The following is an 18770-nucleotide window of genomic DNA, read 5'->3' as shown; positions in this document are numbered from 1 at the left end:
ATTATCTTAACTGAATAATTCTATATGTTTGTGGGTGTAGAGGACTGTGTAGATAGATTGGCCTGAACCCTGTGTTTTTGGCAATGTCTGTACAAACTTTATGGACACTAGGTTCCTTCATCAACCTGGAACTCAATTTCATCTTTAAGTAATGGAAATAGAAGTTCGTTGTCATAACATACAATTTAAAGCCATTGACTTTAAGTACAGGAAACTCATCAAAACACAAAAACTTTATGTACCTTTTTTTAGAAGTAGCTATATGCTTTTATGTAACATCACTTTCACTGGATGTAATTTACCAATAGCACAAAGAGTACTGTAATTATATTTTATAATCCTGGTGATGGAGGAGTAGTTACTGGAACTGGAACGGAGAATCAGTAACGGCTGTCAGGTATTTGGATACAATCTAGTTATCTTAATGAGTCTATTATTGGAGCAAGATCTATGCAACACCAGTGTCTATGTACATTTTGCAAGTGTTTGAAATAGTTTGAAAATAGGGTGGCCTATAATGTACACGTGTTGGAGGAATTCCGGATTATTGATTTTAAGACTACTACTTTGGTACAAATGTATGAGTTTAGAATAAAAACTGTATCTGCTGCCTGTTACAATTAGTGTTTTGCAAATAAATAATGAGATATTTAAATTTCACACATGATAAACGAGATATCCTATATCAGATTTTTCCATTGTATATATGAAATTTTGTATAAATTGCACACATGAAAAGCCTAGTGTTTGGTAAGAGGGAAAAAGCTCGTTGTCACAATATAAATCTTTCCACAATTTTCTGGGATAGCAAGGTTTGAGACGTTCGAGACTGTAAGTAAGGGAGACAGCTCAGAAATGTAATATGTAGTAATGTCAGCAGGTTAAAGAGAAACCTGTATTTCCCAGCTTGGAAGTAATGCTAACTTTTACGAAAACTTTTGTTATCGTGCCTCTGTCTTGAAAAATTTCATTTGGCGATATTAGGCTTTTATTACCGCCCTATTTTGTAGTGAATACGTTCCAACTACATATTTCGTTTTTCCAAATGAAAGTTTTAGTAAAATGAAGCAACGCACTATAAGCAAAACCCGCATACAAGACAGGAGTCTATTTTATACCTGTAAGCTTTCGATGTCTGCCACCAGAAAGAGCTTCGAGCTGCAAAACCGAGGCCAGGCTAGCGCAACCGAGTGGTTTACCAGATTGGTAACAAGATTTGTTGTCCCTACACCCAAGCCCACAATCTGTTGAATATTGTCTTTGATCGAGCTCCACTGTGTCTCTCTTTCATTGTGGTAGTAAATATCTTTGATCTGCACACATGTCATGTTACACTCGAACAGATGTTTATCCAATGAGGTGCATGTGTTGGCGATTTTCTTTGTAGTCCCGGGCTTGACAACGTGAATGATTATCGTGAAAAAACAGTAGTAGTTTTGAGCAATGACGTATCTGAAATCCTGGGAAGAGTTTGAAAAACAAGCGGAGAGGTTATATCTCCAAGATCCCATGAAGGTGCTCTTCATAATTATTAAGAATATTTAATTAGAAGTGATTCTTCCCATGGTGAAGACCATTTGACTTATCACGTTAGATGCAGACTATGTACTGTTAAGATGCATTCGTATGTAAGTGTTGTGGTGTTGCTATTTTCTTCTTCTATCTAGCTGTCCGGCTCATATCTTGCCTGCCTTCTTTCCTTCAGTTTCATGTTTATTATCTCAGACAGAAAAAGCCATTGTTTACAGATTCGCGGCACTGGCCGTTGCATTTGGCAGACCGTACTCTGTGAACCCAACATATTTTCTTTTGTGTAGTTTTCGTTTTGTCAGGAAGAGCTCACTAAAAATAAAATGTATTTGAAAACCTGTAGAATTTTGTAAGCAGAATTTTTATTCGTACAGATAATGCAACAAGAGCGTACTTACAGTTGATTTCTTTTGTAGGCACGCCATAATATATATCATTATCCCAAACTGTAATTAATGAACTTAGAAGTTATTGTAGAGAACTAATATTACTTTGGATTTCCTAATTGCGTTTTCATTATTTCAAACCAGTGCAGAAAACTATGTAATTTTGTAAAGAACTTGCTGCTCCTTGTTTAAATTGCTGGGCTGTATATACTAGCATAGTTTTATAGAACAAAGAATTGATAATATATATATTGTTTCATATTTTAGGTGCGGTACACAATGAAGTATATACACAAACAAGGGTGCCTGAAAGTGAAGCTGACGGACAATGTTGTTGTAAGCTGATTATCCTTTTTTGCATAAGATAGTTTAGTTCATCTGTATAATTGTTTGGGAAATATTATTTTACAAATCTGCATTAATATGTAATATTACTTACTACTATAATGGAATTGGGAACATTAGACTTCATACACATTCAAAACTGTCTTATTTTGGCTGAAAATTAGATGCTAGATTTTCAGTTATGGTGCTTCTCAGTTGCATTTGTGTGTTAAACTCCTGGTGTTTGTTTAAAGTAACTTCTGATAATATTGCGACTTTTCACAATACTTGATAAGAGACGTGTTTGTGATGGATGTAATGCTGATTAAAATTGTAGGGCCAATCTACAGCTAAGTTATGTTTTGCCAGTTAAGAGTAATGGAACAATTTTTTTGGTGTAGGCAGAAGTAAAGACCTTCAGTTATAATTTATTTATGGCAAATCACCAGTGAAGACATCATTTACAACTTTTATGAAAAATGCTGAAAAAAAACTTTTTCCATCCTGTGCTTTAAAATTTGTTTAATCATAACTTTGTGCAGAGAAACAGTACACATCATCTTGTGCACTGCAACTTTTTGGTCCTAGTATTAAGTATAAATAATAGTGAAAAGCATTTGGAAGGTAAGTCTGTCACTTAAAGAGAACACTGTGAGAAAAAACATCGAATCCGACAAACTTCAAATTCTCATGATGGTACAGAATCAATTAAATCTCAACGTGATTTTTTGCTGAAATGAGGTACTTCATAGCAATCTTAGGTGCAAAGAAGAATGGCCTAACTCACTTTATTCATTGGTAAAAATACAAAATAAAAGTGTGAGTTGCACATACACCTATAGTCAACACTATGGGGAATTGCTAAATAACAATGTGTATTCCTTGAAAAAATTTTCTTAAATATTCACGGTTGACATAGGTCAAAAACGTAAGAAGTTGAGAGTTCAAAACAATTATCAATGTTTTTTTTTATTTGACTGTTAAATGCCGCTTCGGTGTAAAGAATTAAGACATAGCTTGAATGCATGGATGTGGTAATATATCCTTATACTCTTAATGTAAATTAAGAAGACAACAAATAAAACAAAAGATGCGAGCAATAACAAGACATTAATAATTTTTTATATATATGTACCAATATACATCAACATAAAGATTCTGCAAAGAAGTTTCCTAAACAAATTCATATATAAAGAAAGAAATAGTATTTTTAAAACTTTTCCACCTTGCGTACATTGGTTTTCTTGACACCTTGCTGTAAAAACAAAGTAAATAAACTTAAGGGTGTGAGATAAGATATTTTTGTAGTGCTTATTTTTAAGTTCACTGTGCACAGTGGCTTTGTAATTATGGGACATCCATCTTACTTATAACATAGAAGGGAGACTAAACAGCATCTTTCCTTTTGGGCCATGTAAGGAACTGTGATTCAGCAGAAGAAATGCAGTCAGTCTCAACATCTTTAAATTCATATGATGTGGGAAATGTGTCCTATGTACCAGATTTTGTCATATTTGAAAGCCACATATTGCTCCACTAATACCTGTTCCAACACAGCATTTTCACTAGCTGCCATAGCAACAGTGGTCCCATTTGCACTTGTTGAATGTTTCTTTGTTAGCAGTGAGTAGAAAGGCAGTGCAATCGTATTTGTGGAATAGGCTATTTTCACAAGATAAAAATGTGGTAAGAACAGAAAGGAATGCTGATAGTGGAAATCTAGCGGTAGTTGACACATTTGTGCTCCACCCTTGCGGTGATATGTGCAATGACAAGATTCTTTTTCTTGCTCCCTGCAACATCATTTGACTCACTCAAAACTAAGGAATTGTAGAACTTTTGTAATTGGAGCCGTATATTATATCTAATTGTCAACTATCCATCATGAGCTACAACCAAAAGCACAATAAAATTATTCTTGGCAAATCTTAGTGCTGATTTCCTCTTTAGAAGATATTTAGCAGAGACACTTTGCCCATCTGGCGCTCAGTGGCTTGACGGATAGCACAGTTGACTGCAAGTAGTTAGCAAACAATTCACTTTTTTGGAAAGCATTGCAAGTAGTGAAGGTATCACCATGCTCCCACAGTATAACAAGGTGTAGGATGATGAGGTTTTCTGTACAGAGAGATATAAAAAGCATGTAGCACATGCAGGTAACAGTCGTAAAGATTGTGGTGTTGGTGAATGTAAACTAAAATCAGTGTCCAAAAGAGGCTTGCTTCAGCTTTATGTAAAGTGATGAAACTTCAAAAGTGTATACAATGAGGATCCTAGCTCAACAGTGCGAAGATAAAAAGAACATTGTTTGTAATAAAGTAAACTTATGTGGTCACATTAACTAGAAAATATCTTTTTGAACACGATGTGTGTGAACAGCGATGGTAAATGTAAGTGCATGTAAACAGCAAGGAGAAAACAATATTCTCTTCCTGTCCAGTGTGGTGAAGTTTTTTAGTTGTGATTTGGTTTTCATAAGAGAATTATTTAGTAATTTTACAAATAAGTTAAAAAATATTCTTTCCAATTTTATTTGAACCAGTGATTGGTCATCATCTTATAAAAATCGATGGTCTACTGCTCTAACAACTGAGCTACCAAACATTTTAGCTAGATTTGGCTGACACGATAATTTTCACTAAGAGTGTAATTTCACTGAATGATGCTGTTCTTTCTTATAACAGTGGGAAATCACACCTTGGAGGTACATTAATGGCAACTTCACAGTGCAACACATTTTTAATTACGTTCATGAACTTGTGTGTTGACATGGTGGCAATTTGCTGGCACAGTTCAACCACACACATTTTACGCGTCTTCTTGTTTTCTGGAGCACTCAAAAACAACTTTTCAGGAGTTTTTATATACATCTATTTGTACAGTATGGTACTACATACCATTTGTAACACATTTTCCAATATGTAAATTCGAAAATAAGACGACATTGTGAATGACCTTTATTATAGGGGCAGCGAGCTAGCCAGTGACCCACAGGTATCAGAGGACTTGAATGGAGCATTTTAGTGGGCTTTCAAATTATTTGAATTTCCTTTCCATATTTGTAAAAGAACACTGAAATTCAAGAGGAAAAAAGGCATATTAGGAATGTAAGATGACATAATCATTTAAGACAGTTTCTAGAAAACACATACACCATTTTCCTCACTGTACTGTCCCTGTGTTCGAAGAAACCTTAATTAGATTTGGTCACCTGTGAACAAACAGACGGCACATTAATGCCATCTGTTTTGTGTACAGCTCTTCCAGATTAACTAAAGTAAGAGTTTTTAAGATTATTATCATCATTTATCTGATTCTTCTTGTTATCTACCATGACAGAAACATAATCCTTTTTCTAGCATAGTCTCAAACCATTCTCATTTTCGTAAAACATCACTATATTAAGTTGTGTGTGTGTGTGTGTGTGTGTGTGTGTGTGTGTGTGTGTGTGTGTGTGTGTGTGTGTGTGGTTTTTTTTTTTACTCTTGAGTCTCTTTGTCGTGCTTTTCTGTGACTCTGCATCTGCACTATATGGTAAGTAGCAACTATACTTTTCATAATATTATCACTGTCTTGTTTCACAGTTTCCAGTAACTTCTTTTGACCACTCCTGCATTCTGGAGAAAAAATTACATCTTTAAAATTTCTTGCTACACACATGGGCTCTGTGATGCCAAAAGTAGCTGCTACTCTGACAATGCTCCATGAAGGTGGGGCATTTGTTGAAACTTGAATCTCTTCACAGCGGGTTGAAATTTCATTACATCAGAAAAAAATGTTTGCACTATTTGCATGGGCATTCCACACAATGCAGGGTATTAATATTTTCTCTGTTTCTTCAGAGGAGATCAGACTGGATGTAGGTTTCGAGGTACACAGACACAGTGCAGTGAGGGCAATCAGGAACACGATTGTACTTGAATTTCTGGCTTCTACTACTAACACCTTTCTGATGAAGAGATGTCCAACAGGTGCAAATGGGGCCACTATTCCTATGAGAGCTTGTGAAAATGCTTTGTTGGAACAAGTAAAAGTGGGGCAATATGTGGCTTTCAAATATGACAAAAAACTGCTACATGGGACACGTTTCCCAAATATCACATGACTTTAAAGATGTTGATTTCGTGAATCGCAATTCCAGGAGAGATGTTGTTTGGGTCCTGTTCTCCAATGTTATACGTGAGATGGGTGGGTGCCTGTGCATGTATTTTGGCACTTTTGGGCAGTCAATGCCGAGGTTATCATTGCCCTTATAAATATTAAAAGAAACGATGGATGTCCCATAATTACAAAGTCACAGTGCAGTTGTATAAACTTGACAATAAGTGCCATGAAAAGATCGTGTCTGACGCTTTTAAGTGTCTTATTTCTGGTGCTGTTTTTCTGGGGAACGCATACCCCTAAACTTTTTCGTCGCAAAAATCATTTTTTTGCGACATTGAGAACTTGGAAGAGTGCCAAAGATTTACTTCACGGACGTAAATTTTTTATTTAATTTTTTCGTGTTGGTAACTACAATACGAATGATACCAGTGCAGTTTTTGGTGGGAAAAGCAATGTCATAGACTTTCAAGCATTTCGAAGCAGCGGCAACAGTTCTCGACAACTGAATCGCTGGCAGCCAGTTCGACAAGCATTTAGTGCCCTCGCCCGCTAATAATGGGTGATGGTAGTGCTAAACGGATATGCGTACAAACGCCGGGCTACCGATAGATGTCTCTATGGTCCTGCTACATGATGTTGATGACGTCATGCCTAAAAGCAGACGTGTGGTATCCAATGCTTCAGTTATAAGCAATTTTCGCTGCATCATATCCAATGTCGGAGTACCCTCAAACTTTTTTAGAAAAAAAAGCACTTCTTATTTCATTTTTGGATCAAGATGTCAAGAAAACCAATGTTATATACAAAATGGAAGTGTTCAAAAAACACAATTTCCTTCTTTTTATTTGAATTTGTGTAGGAAACTGTTCTTTGCAGAATTTTTATTTCAGTGTATAACGGTATATATGTAAAAGATGGTTAATGTGTCATTTAACAGTGAAATACAACATATACGCTACAAAAAAGATTCATAATTGTTTTCAGCTCCCACCTTCTTACATTTCTGACATGTGTCAACCACAAATATTTTAAGAACAATTTTTCAAGGATTACACTTTGTTGTTGTTTAGCAGTTCCCTGCAGTGTAGTGTGTTGGTGGTATGTATAACTGGCATTTTCATTAAATAAAGTTATTTAGGATATTCTCCTGTGCACCTAAGATTGCTATGATGTATGTAAACATTTCAGCAGAAAATCAGGTTGATATTTGATTTTATAATTTCAAGCGAATTTGAAGTTCATCATATTTGATGTTTCTTTTCAGCTGTATTCATCTTTTAGTGTTTTAACACTATGGCCAGAGAGTTAGTACACAATATATCTGTACTGTTTCCCTGTACAAAGACATGCTTTAAAAAAATCACAAATTTAAAGCACAAAGTGGAAAAAGCGTCCATGAAGTGGAAAAAAAATGTAAATTGTGTGTTCTACATTTTACACCTGATATCCAACTTAGTGGACTCCATACTAAATGAATAGAAAGACTGGGGTCTGTAGGCTGACTAATTACTAAGGAAAACAGAGAAATCTATGCCTGACTAATGACTGCATATGCATCCTTGAGCTTCCGAAATGAATTTATCAAAAATGGTTAGTTAGGAAAGTGCTATTTGGCTGTTATACTATTAAGACAGGTAGGTGTCCACATCTGGAAATATGATTCAATTCTGAATTGGTCACCTGTGAGATTATACGGAATGATCAATCATCATCCTCCTTGAGTCTCTTGATAGAAGATCAAAACTACATGAGATGTGGTTGGAGCTGTAGGAGTGAAATTGCAGTGATTTTTTAGCCCGGTCGGACTGACACATTTGCCATATGGGATTACTTTTATTGTGGATGTGAATGCTACTACATTTTGTTTTGTGCAGTTTGCGCAATGTAGTACTGAGTGTTAAAGAGAAAATGAAGAAAGATTAGGAGTTAACATCATAATGGCAACAGTTTCATTAGAGATGGAACACACAAAACCTTTAAGAAAAAGCTCATTTCACTTGTACATACATTCCCTAAACATAGTGTAATCATTGCAGGAGACTTTTATCATCTAACAGTCAATTGGTATAATAGTAGTTTTGTTACTGGTGGATGTAACAAGATATACTGTGATATATGATCGAACAGCTTCTCTGAAAACTACCTAGAACAGATACTCAGAACTCCACTCATGATGGAAATATTTAATGGCAACAAACAGGCCTGACCTCTTTGAGGAAGTCCACATCAAAACTGGTAAGAGTGGCCATGAGGCAGTTATATCAAACAATGGAAACTCCAGGTAGGAATATCAAAGCTGTGGCTAAAAGCTTTATGCAAGTGGCTGTTAATTATGCCTCTCTGCAACCTGACATGTCTTTTTTAAGGTTAGGTTAGATTAGATTAGTACTTGTTCCATAGATCATGAATACGACACTTCTTAATGATGTGGAAAGTGTCAGGTTAATAAAAGGTGTCTATATGAGATATTACATTACACAAAATATTACATGACACTCAATTTATTTATTTATTTATTTATTTATTTTTGTTATTACTTACTATATCCAAAAATTCATCTAATGAGCAGAAGGAGTTGCCATTAAGAAAATCTTTTAATTTCCTTTTAAATGCTATATGGCTATCTGTCACTTTTGATGCTATTAGGTAAGTGACCAAAGACTTTTGTGGCAGCATAATTTACCCCCTTCTGAGCCAGTTAGATTTAACCTTGAGTATTGAAGATCATCCTTTCTCCTAGTGTTGTAGCCATGTACACTGCTATTACTTTTGAATTTGTTTGAATTGTTAATAACAAATTTCATATATATATAGTGAGGCTACAGTGAAGATCTCTAGCTCTTTAAATAAGTGTCTGCAGGATGATCTTGGATGAGCTCCAGCAATTATTCTGATTACATGCTTTTGTGCAATGAATACTCTTTTACTCAATGATGAGTTACCCCAGAATATGATGCCATACAAAAGCAGAGAATGAAAATAGGTGTGGTAAGCTAATTTACTCAGATGTACATCTCCAAAATTTGCAATGACCCTAATAGCATAAGTAGCTGAACTCAAACATTTCAGCAGATCCTTAGTGTTTTTTTTTTCCAGCTCAACCCCCGATCAATGCAAACACCTAGAAATTTTGAATATTCTACCTTAGCTACCGATTTCTGATCGAAGTCTATATTTATTAATGGTGTCATTCCATTTACTGTGTGGAACTGTATATACTGTGTTTTGTCAAAGTTTAATGAGAGCCCATTTGCAGAGAACCACTTAATGATTTGCTGAAAAACATTGTTTACAGTTCCACCAGTTAATTCTTGTCTGTTGGGTGTGATAGCTATACTTGTATCATCGGCAAAAAGTACCAGCTTTGCATCTTCGTGAATATAGAATGGCAAGTCATTAATATATATTAAGAACAGCAGAGGACCCAAGACCGAACCTTGCGGCACCCCGTTTTTGATTGTTCCTCAGTTTGAGAAATCACCAGTGTATTTGCATATTATGTGAACTGTTTATTTAAACTTTCTGCACTCTTCCAGTTAGGTATGATGTAAACCATTTGTGCACTATCCCATTCATACCACAGTACTAGAGCTTATCTAGAAGTATTTCATAAGGTCAGTAGCAATCTGTCTTTTTGTAATGTTCAGCAAACCAGACAGAAGCAGTAGTGTCACGTCTCAATGAGGAACTTGGAACTTTTAGCTTAGGACGGGACAGTTCATGAGGGAGATCTTCCATGGTATGAAGTCATAGTAAAGAAAATTCTAAAGAAACAGACTGCTGGACAATGGGTATAAAATAAACCATAGGGTTTTAGTGAAATGCTGAATCGAACAGCTTTTGCTGTCAAGAGAGGACTGTTTGAAACATTAAATGACTTCCATTCCAGAATATTGTGGAAAAATGTTTCACAAAAGTAAAGGAAATTCTTTTCATACAGAAAAGCTGTTAGTGGCATGAAAGCTAGCATCCAATCTCTCATGGACAAGACAGGAGCTGAAGTTGATAGTAGCAAAGGAAAAGCAGAAATGCTTAACTGTTTTCAAATGTTCGTTTAAAAAGAAAAAGCAAGAAGTCTTGGCCCAGTTTAATTCTTGTGCCACTGAAAAGTTGAGTGAAATAGATATTAGTGTGAGTGGCTTTAAGAAACAGCAGAAATCATTAAAATTGAACAAAGCCCCAGACCCCAATTGAATCCCTATCAGATTTTACACTCTGTTTCTGGCTGAGATATCCCCTCTGTTAACTACAGTCTATCATAGATCCATGAAACAAAAAACTGTGCCCAGTAGCTGGAAGAAACACAGTTCACATTTGTGTACAAGAAGATAGCAGGAGTGTTGTACAGCCCTCCATGTCAACCAATATGGATTTAAAAAACTTAGACCCTGTGAAACTCAACTCATACTTTACTCGCATGACCTCCTGAAAGCCATGGATCAATACATTCAAGTACATGCTGTATATGTCAATTTCCAAAAAGCATTTGACTTAGTACAGTACTATGCTTATTATAGAAAGTACAATTGTATGGTGTGTCAGACAAAATTCGTGAGTGGAATGCGGATTTCTTGGTAGGGAGGACACAGCATGTTATTGTGGATGCAGAATCAACAACAGATGTAGAAGTAAGTTCGATTGTATCCCAGTGAAGTGTGTAGGGTCCTTTGCTGTTCATACAGCAGATAATAGTAATCTCACACTTTTCAGAGGTGATGCAGTTACCTACACAAAGTACAGTCTGAACAAAGCTGTACAAATATTCGGTCAGACTGTAATAAGATTTCAAAGTGGTGCAAATGTTGGCAGCTTGCTTTAAATGTTCAGATATGTAAAACTTTGCACTTCACAAAACAAAAACCATACTATTTGGATATATCAGTGACTCACCATTGGAATTTGTAGACTTACCTGTGTGTAACAGTAGGGACATGAAAGAAATGATCACATAGCTTCAGTCATATGTAAAAAAGGTAGCAGAAATCAATTTACTGGTAGAATACTAGAGAAATGTAATCAGCCTACAAAGGAAATTGCTTACAAATGACTTGTGTGACCTGTCTTAGAATATTGCTAGTGTGTGGGACCTGTACCAAATAGGACTGGTGGGGGTATTGAACATATACAGAGGAGGACAGCATGAATGGTCACAGGTTTGTTTGACACGCAGGAGGGTGTCACAGAGATGATGAAAGAACCAAACTGGAAGACTCATGAAGATAGGGGGAAATACATTTACATATTACTCGCACAGGGATCATGAAGACAATATTAGATTGGAATAAAATGTTCCCAGTTTTTGAGCTGTATCTGTCAGAAAAAAAGTCCTTGAGCTTTTGACATCTATCTCCATCTTTGTCAATGGGAGTAAAACCACTGACCACTGGGGCTGGCAGCTCCAGCTGGCACCACGTTTCAGACTGCTATTCCTGCCTCCCTACAAGTGCCAAACATCCGGCTTTGGTCCCTTTCAACATCTGAAACCTGCCCCCATGCTCTACTGAGTATGAGCCTGGTCTCTGTTAAAATGGTTGCTGTTAATCCTAATCCTATGCCATCTCTGTAATGTAATCCCAGTATGTTAACACATGAGCCAGGCCTCTTGTGTTTTCAAACTGTATTTTGTGCCTGTTTTACAGGCAATGCTCAGCTGTGGCTGAGTTGTCAAGTTCCATTTGTTTAATATGTCGTTTGTGTTCAGTACAATGCTCTGCATCTGTGCAAATTGTCTGACCTATATAAATGCTACCGCATTTGCAAGGGGCATCATGGACACTGGGCACATGAAGAGTTATGTTGTCTTTAACAGTGCAGCGTATCTTGTATCTTTGGAGTGGGCCGAAACACTGGTCTCAGTCAATGTCTCTACAGCACACACCTTAACTTTCTGCTCGTTGCCCCACAGTAAAGCAGGAAAGCTGCCAGCTTGTCATCTTTTGCTCATTCACAAGGCATCCTTCGGTGGCACCTGAAAGCATTTGCTGTCTTCCATCTCAGTGGTAAATTTAATGTTGGGGTAAAGTGCTGCAGTGCATTTTCAGTGTGAGGCCTCATCAGGAATGTCATTAACATATCTTAGGAAGTAAGATGATTGCAATGGTAGTGTGTCCAGAGCCTGCTCCTCAAAGTGCTCCATGAAGAAATTCGCAACTGCATGAGACGCTGGTGATGCCATCGCTGTGCCATCAGTCATTTCATAATATTCATCGTGATATAAGAACATGGCGAACAACTTGACGGTTATAGGTGGAAATTGTTGGGCCAAAAGACCCAATGTGTCTTTTACTGTCACTTCCTTTTTATTGAGACATGCCACTGTGAAAGATTCAGAGAACAAAGATTAGATTAATAATAGCATGCACAGAGGAATACTTCAATAGGATGGAAGCCTTAATAACTGGTACAGTGGGACATACCCTCTGACAGGTACTTCACACATTTTTGCAGGTTACAGATGAAGATGTAGCCAAGCTGCTGTGACTAGACATGTTTGTACAACCGTATTTACATCATGGCACATGTTATGTGGTATTTATTTAATTATTCAGTTACTGAAGCTGATAGTGTTGTATTGTAAATTTATTAATACATTCACAAAAATTAACCAACTCTGTATTGCAAGGAAAAATTTGTGCTGTTAATGTTCCATGAGATGCGTTCTACCGACTTAAATATTATCAGTTATCGGAAATTTCTCTATGCTACTTTAGCACAGCAACTTCAAAACAGAGCTAAAGTGATTCAGGTTTTTTATGACCTGATGTAGAATCTAGAAGCTAAAGCAAAACAGTTAGATTTTCTACACAAAACATTGACCTTTGAGCACATGGTCTAAAGCCTTGAGCTTTGTATTAGAAAATAATAATATTGAAGTGCAGACATGAAACAAACTTACCTCCCTTTGGTTAACCATCTTTCGTGCAGTGGTCAATTCGTTTTCAAAATTACACTTATTCACATTATAGATTACTGTTCATGTGGACCAGAGATCGTATTTGCATTTACAACAAAAATGCCACTCACCTCACCTCAGTTTGAATGACTGACTTTTTCCACACAGGTTTTCTATCGTTCCTTATAATTTCATGCAGTTGTGTGAAGAGTTATCTAACTTGGATAAAAGTTAAAATCTTTTGCAAAAATGCCATCAGAATTATCTGTAATCGAGTAACACAATGTAATATTGCTTTCACTAAATGATGTGCACTGGGATTTAGAAAAATGTGTAAAAGTTGCCACACTTTTGATCAGGTCATCCACTTTTTGGCAGCTTCACTTTCAAAATGGTTAAAGCAAAACTTGTATGGAACTCTACTAACACGTTTATTACCAGCTTCATTCTGCCAGTTACAACACTGTTTTTAATCTCTGAACATACTTGAATTGTTTCACTGTTTATATGAAATCTTAACTGTTGGGTTGCACATCACTTAATGCTCTGGGTTTTCGTCGGCAGTTTCTGGTAGCATGTATTGGAAGTCTTCGTAGCAATCGGAAAAAATTCGTATAGTTCACCACCTGTGCTGCAAGGTTACGTAATATGCAGAATATATTGTAGCTTGAACAGGAGTCAAACTTGGGCTCCATAGTTATTTGAAATTAACAGAAAAAGAAAGAACAGTTTGCCTCTTTCTGTCATACAATGTTAAGAAGTGACAGTATTGCGACTCATAATGTACCATAGGGGAGATGGTGAGTTGGAGACAGACACAACAAAAAGACTGCTAAACAAGTAAGCTTTTTGTCAAAAGGCCTTCCTGTGTGTGTGCGTGTGTGTGTGTGTGTGTGTGTGTGTGCGCCCACACACACACACACACACACACACACACACACACACACACACACACACACACCGTCTCAGACTGTCAATGCCAATTCTAAACTGGATTTTCAAAATGTTAAGGTGATGTTTATCAGTGAGCACCTCTTTCCATCAAATATTAGGCAAAATAGCCTTTTATAGTACACATCTGTTGTGTGATCTGCCCGCTCTTGAAATTTCTAATTTTTATCTTTCAGTAGTAGTTTTCCTCTGTCCATTCTTTCATGGTGTTTATTCCAATCCAAACAATCGTCTCCTGTTGTTCCATTGAGACTGCATGTTTGTAATTCTTCTCATATTGTTTCATTTATAATTCTACCTGTTCTCCTACAGTCCTTTACATTTTTAAGAAATGACCTTTCTTGTACCAGAACACTATATTGTATAGTAAAATTGTTGCTCTGTTGTGGATAGACACTCGCTGATGACATTCAGGGATATCCGTATCTTCCTTACTTTCACTGTGCCAATAAACAACTGTTTTTGCCTTTTTTGTGTCAGGGCATGAAATAGGCTAATGTGGATTTTAATTTATAAAAAGTGACAAAACAGTTCATAATCCCTCTAAAAACTACACAAGATGATCCAAAACCATATTAATCATGTTTGCTCAGGTGTTACTATTATTTTGATAAACAAATATTAATGATATTTTTCAAGCAAAGAAACAATCGTGATTGGACACAATGAAGCACAAGTACTGAGTGTGATGGGAGATGGAGTAGAAGCCAGATCACCACAGGGAAAGGGCTTGAGATAGTGTGCTGTTTGTATCCTTTAGATGAATGTAAAGCATTCACAGCAAGTTTAAACTTGGCTCCATGTTGGGAGCCAAATCCAAACAGTTACAGGGAGTAACTAGTGGCTAGTCAAAACATATATTTGATGTATGAGCCATAGGCAAATCACTCATTTAAAGCACTGGTTTGGAAGAGATTGGTGCCCAGGGAAGCTGCAGTACATCATTTTTCCTTCTTCCTGCTCATAATTTCAGAGTTGTTTGTGTTCCTCTCTCCCTCCTCACCACTTAGCTTCTACTCAGTGGCATGTCCTTCCTCTCCTTGTCCTGTTTCGTTTTGTTCCCTTTCTCCAACACTCGCTGTCCCCTATTCTGTGACTCATTCATTGGGTATATGGTCACTCTCATACAAACATAGTCCACCACCATAGCTGAGTGGTCAACATGGCAGAAAGCCATGTGACGGACCTGGTTTTGATACCCTGCTGGGTCGGAAATTTTCTGTGCTTGGGGGCTGGGTGGTGTGTTGCCTTGATCATCATTTCATCCTATTGTCACGGAAGTGACTTGCACCAGGCAGCCAGGATTGCAGCTGGTGGGGCTCCCAGCCTAGCCACATGTGTAATCATATATATATATATATGATATATATAAAAACAAAGATGAGGTGACTTACTGAACAAAAGCGCTGGCAGGTCGATAGACACACAAACAAACACAAACATACACACAAAATTCAAGCTTTCGCAACAAACTGTTGCCTCATCAGGAAAGAGGGAAGGAGAGGGGAAGACGAAAGGAAGTGGGTTTTAAGGGAGAGGGTAAGGAGTCATTCCAATCCCGGGAGCGGAAAGACTTACCTTAGGGGGAAAAAAGGACAGGTATACACTCGCACACACGCACATATCCATCCACACATACAGACACAAGCAGACATATTTAAAGAGTAACTCTTTGTCTTTAAATATGTCTGCTTGTGTCTGTATGTGTGGATGGATATGTGCGTGTGTGCGAGTGCATACCTGTCCTTTTTTCCCCCTAAGGTAAGTCTTTCCGCTCCCGGGATTGGAATGACTCCTTACCCTCTCCCTTAAAACCCACTTCCTTTCGTCTTCCCCTCTGCTTCCCTCTTTCCTGATGAGGCAACAGTTTGTTGCGAAAGCTTGAATTTTGTGTGTATGTTTGTGTTTGTTTGTGTGTCTATCGACCTGCCAGCGCTTTTGTTCGGTAAGTCACCTCATCTTTGTTTTTATATATAATTTTTCCCACGTGGAATGTTTCCTTCCATTATATACATATATATATATGTACATACATGTGTACTCTCTTTCTGCACACACAAGCAGTCTGAATCCAAACATTTATTTCTACATATTTAAAACTTTCATGTAGGTTTTGGGTCAGTTTTAATATTTGTGTACACACCAATGTTATTGATTGTTGTTTTATATTCCTGTTTAAATATTTTATATTTGATTTTGTTGTGCACATATTTGAGTAACTATTTTTTTGTTTCAGTGCCTTCAGTACAAAACAGAAATACAACAAGACTTAAAGAAAATGGAGAAGTTTATCAACAATCTAATGCGACATATGGCATCAAAAGAACAGAGAGCAGCTGACAGTACAGCAGTTGGCTGCTGAAAGTGTTGTGCCTTGTTCCCATTAGCCAGTTCAATGAAAGGGTTTTGCTTCTGCTGTCAGACTATAAATATAATGCAAAGACATTTCTCATGATTTAAAAAACAGGATAAGAAGTCCAAAAACTTAATTCTGTTAATTCAGATACTCACATAAAGGATCATAAATCAAATACCATGTTATAAAGAATACATTAGGTAATGACCTATCGTCCCATAGATTATTGATGCTTCTACTGCTTGTCTGATGCAGAAGCAACATCCATTGTATGAGCTGAGTGCATTTGTCAGTATTGATGTTTTAATGCCACTGAGTTTTTATGTGGACACTTGACAAAACAACAATGGACAAGAAAAAATGACATGTTAAACATTTGTGTGTGTGTATGTAAAGGAAAATGTGTTCTGAAGTGACTAGACTCTCTGCTGCAAAGAATAAAGAAGTGGCTACTTTGAAGATACTGGGACAGTAAATGAGTATGAGTAATTCATCAGGGCTGGCCGCAATTCCATTTAAATATAATTTACACCAAACTTCTGTGTTCATTAGTTAAACCACAAATGTGCAGAAAAAGTAATGTCATCGTTTGCTGTGTTCCCTGGACTAGTAATTTAAATGAGGTAGCTATAACAAATATTGTGCCTTACATGGGGAAACACAGCATGTAAAACTGAATGTGAACTTTAATTGGAAATTATATTAAATTTTTGTTTACTGAAGACAATTATGAAAATCAGCAATTAATTTATATTACAAACTGAATATCTACCCCATGATGTTTAACACTCTCTGAATCATTTATTTTTAAAATTAGTGAAATGTAGGGAACAGTAGGAACGTGCCTGCTTGGTAATGCAGTGATTATGGTGTGTAAAGGTCATTATGAGCCTCTATCACATTAACCATTAACTTTGACATCGTCTGTGAAGATTTTATAACATTATCTCCTGTGAAGTTCCCTGTTGGTTATTCTAGCCTCTCAAGTATGTATAGCTCTATTAAGCAAGAGAATGAATGCACACTGAACACTCTTCTTGGAAAATGCTTCATTTGTCAGAAGCAGAAGGCAACTCGTATCTCTCTCCCATAAGAGTTCAAGTGCAAGTGAAACTGCAATTCCAATGGCAATAGAAGATGCTGGATGATGAAAAGAGAGCAGTGTTTAAGTTATCTAGGTTTTTTTTCTGCTTCAGATGGAAAGTATAGACACAGTAACTGTTGCAAAATGGGACTACTTTCGATGGTTGTGGTATTTTTCTTGGCAAAATTGCAAGAGCAGCCACATAGGTGAATAGAGTTCATGAGCTAGATAAAAGCTGCAATGGAGAGAGCTACTAAAGAAGAAATTTCTTTTATAAAAAAGTAAATTTAAGATTTTGTGGGGTTACACCACTGAGTAATACAACCATTAAATTTTTTTATGTGCAAGTTCTGAATCTAAAATTCTTCAGTGTCTGCTACCTATCAAAAAACATATCATAATAATTGCATATTTCAGAAAATTTGTAGAATAATCACTATGACCAGCACTTCATTGCCAATTGCTAAGGTGCTGGATGGATGTTAGCTATGGCTGTAGATGTGTGTTACCTCTGACAACTTCCCTCAGAAAGAATTGATTTTGGTCATGATTATTCAGTGTGGTATACGGATTAACCAAGGGAGAGTTTATCACTATCTGCTTTATGTAGGAAGGATTAATGACTTAAAAGCACCAAGCAGAAAGTTTTATTTTGCCTTCCATAATTCTATAGACACTAGACAACAGCAACCGTCAAAGTTCGACTGGTTACTAGAAGTTTCCCATCCTCACCACATGACAGTGGATACAGAAGTTGTATCAATATTTTCAAAAGTGGATAGCTAGTGAAAATTGCTTTGTTGAAGAAGAGTGAAATTTTTCCTTGTGCATGACACAAAGGATCCCTGCTGTTTCAGTACTGTATCTTGTTGCTTCATTCCTCATATTTAGATACTGAAGAACTTTCACCAATGTTACTTTTTAAGGTTCAGGGCACAGCTGCACTTGGAGAATCACTTTTGAAAGTCTAGATTCCATATATGTTTTAGGCATGTAAATGCAGTGATTTTACTGAATCACTTCACACACACACAAACACACACACACACCATGTTAGCAGCAGGTGCTAGTTCATCTAAGACCTTTATTTTCAGAAGCGTTGTTCCCACAATTGTTACAGTTTTTACTTATTTTGTGGTAGGT

General features: G+C 36.7%; 1 protein-coding gene across 1 annotated transcript; it reads left to right on the top strand.

Annotated features, from left to right (window-relative positions):
• The first annotated feature begins 1290 nt into the window (after positions 1–1290).
• LOC126458087 (signal recognition particle 9 kDa protein) lies at positions 1291–17270 on the top strand. Its single transcript, XM_050094904.1, has 3 exons — positions 1291–1515; positions 2184–2252; positions 16424–17270. Exons 1-3 carry the CDS (start codon positions 1444–1446, stop codon positions 16547–16549), a joined length of 267 nt encoding a protein of 88 aa, XP_049950861.1. The 5' UTR covers positions 1291–1443; the 3' UTR covers positions 16550–17270.
• The last annotated feature ends 1500 nt before the right edge of the window (positions 17271–18770 follow it).

This window comes from Schistocerca serialis, chromosome 2 (genome assembly GCF_023864345.2).
Source record: "Schistocerca serialis cubense isolate TAMUIC-IGC-003099 chromosome 2, iqSchSeri2.2, whole genome shotgun sequence".
Lineage (NCBI taxonomy): Eukaryota > Metazoa > Arthropoda > Insecta > Orthoptera > Acrididae > Schistocerca > Schistocerca serialis.
The sequence above is the reverse complement of the archived record's forward strand: the minus strand, read 5'-3'. Positions and strand labels throughout refer to the sequence as shown.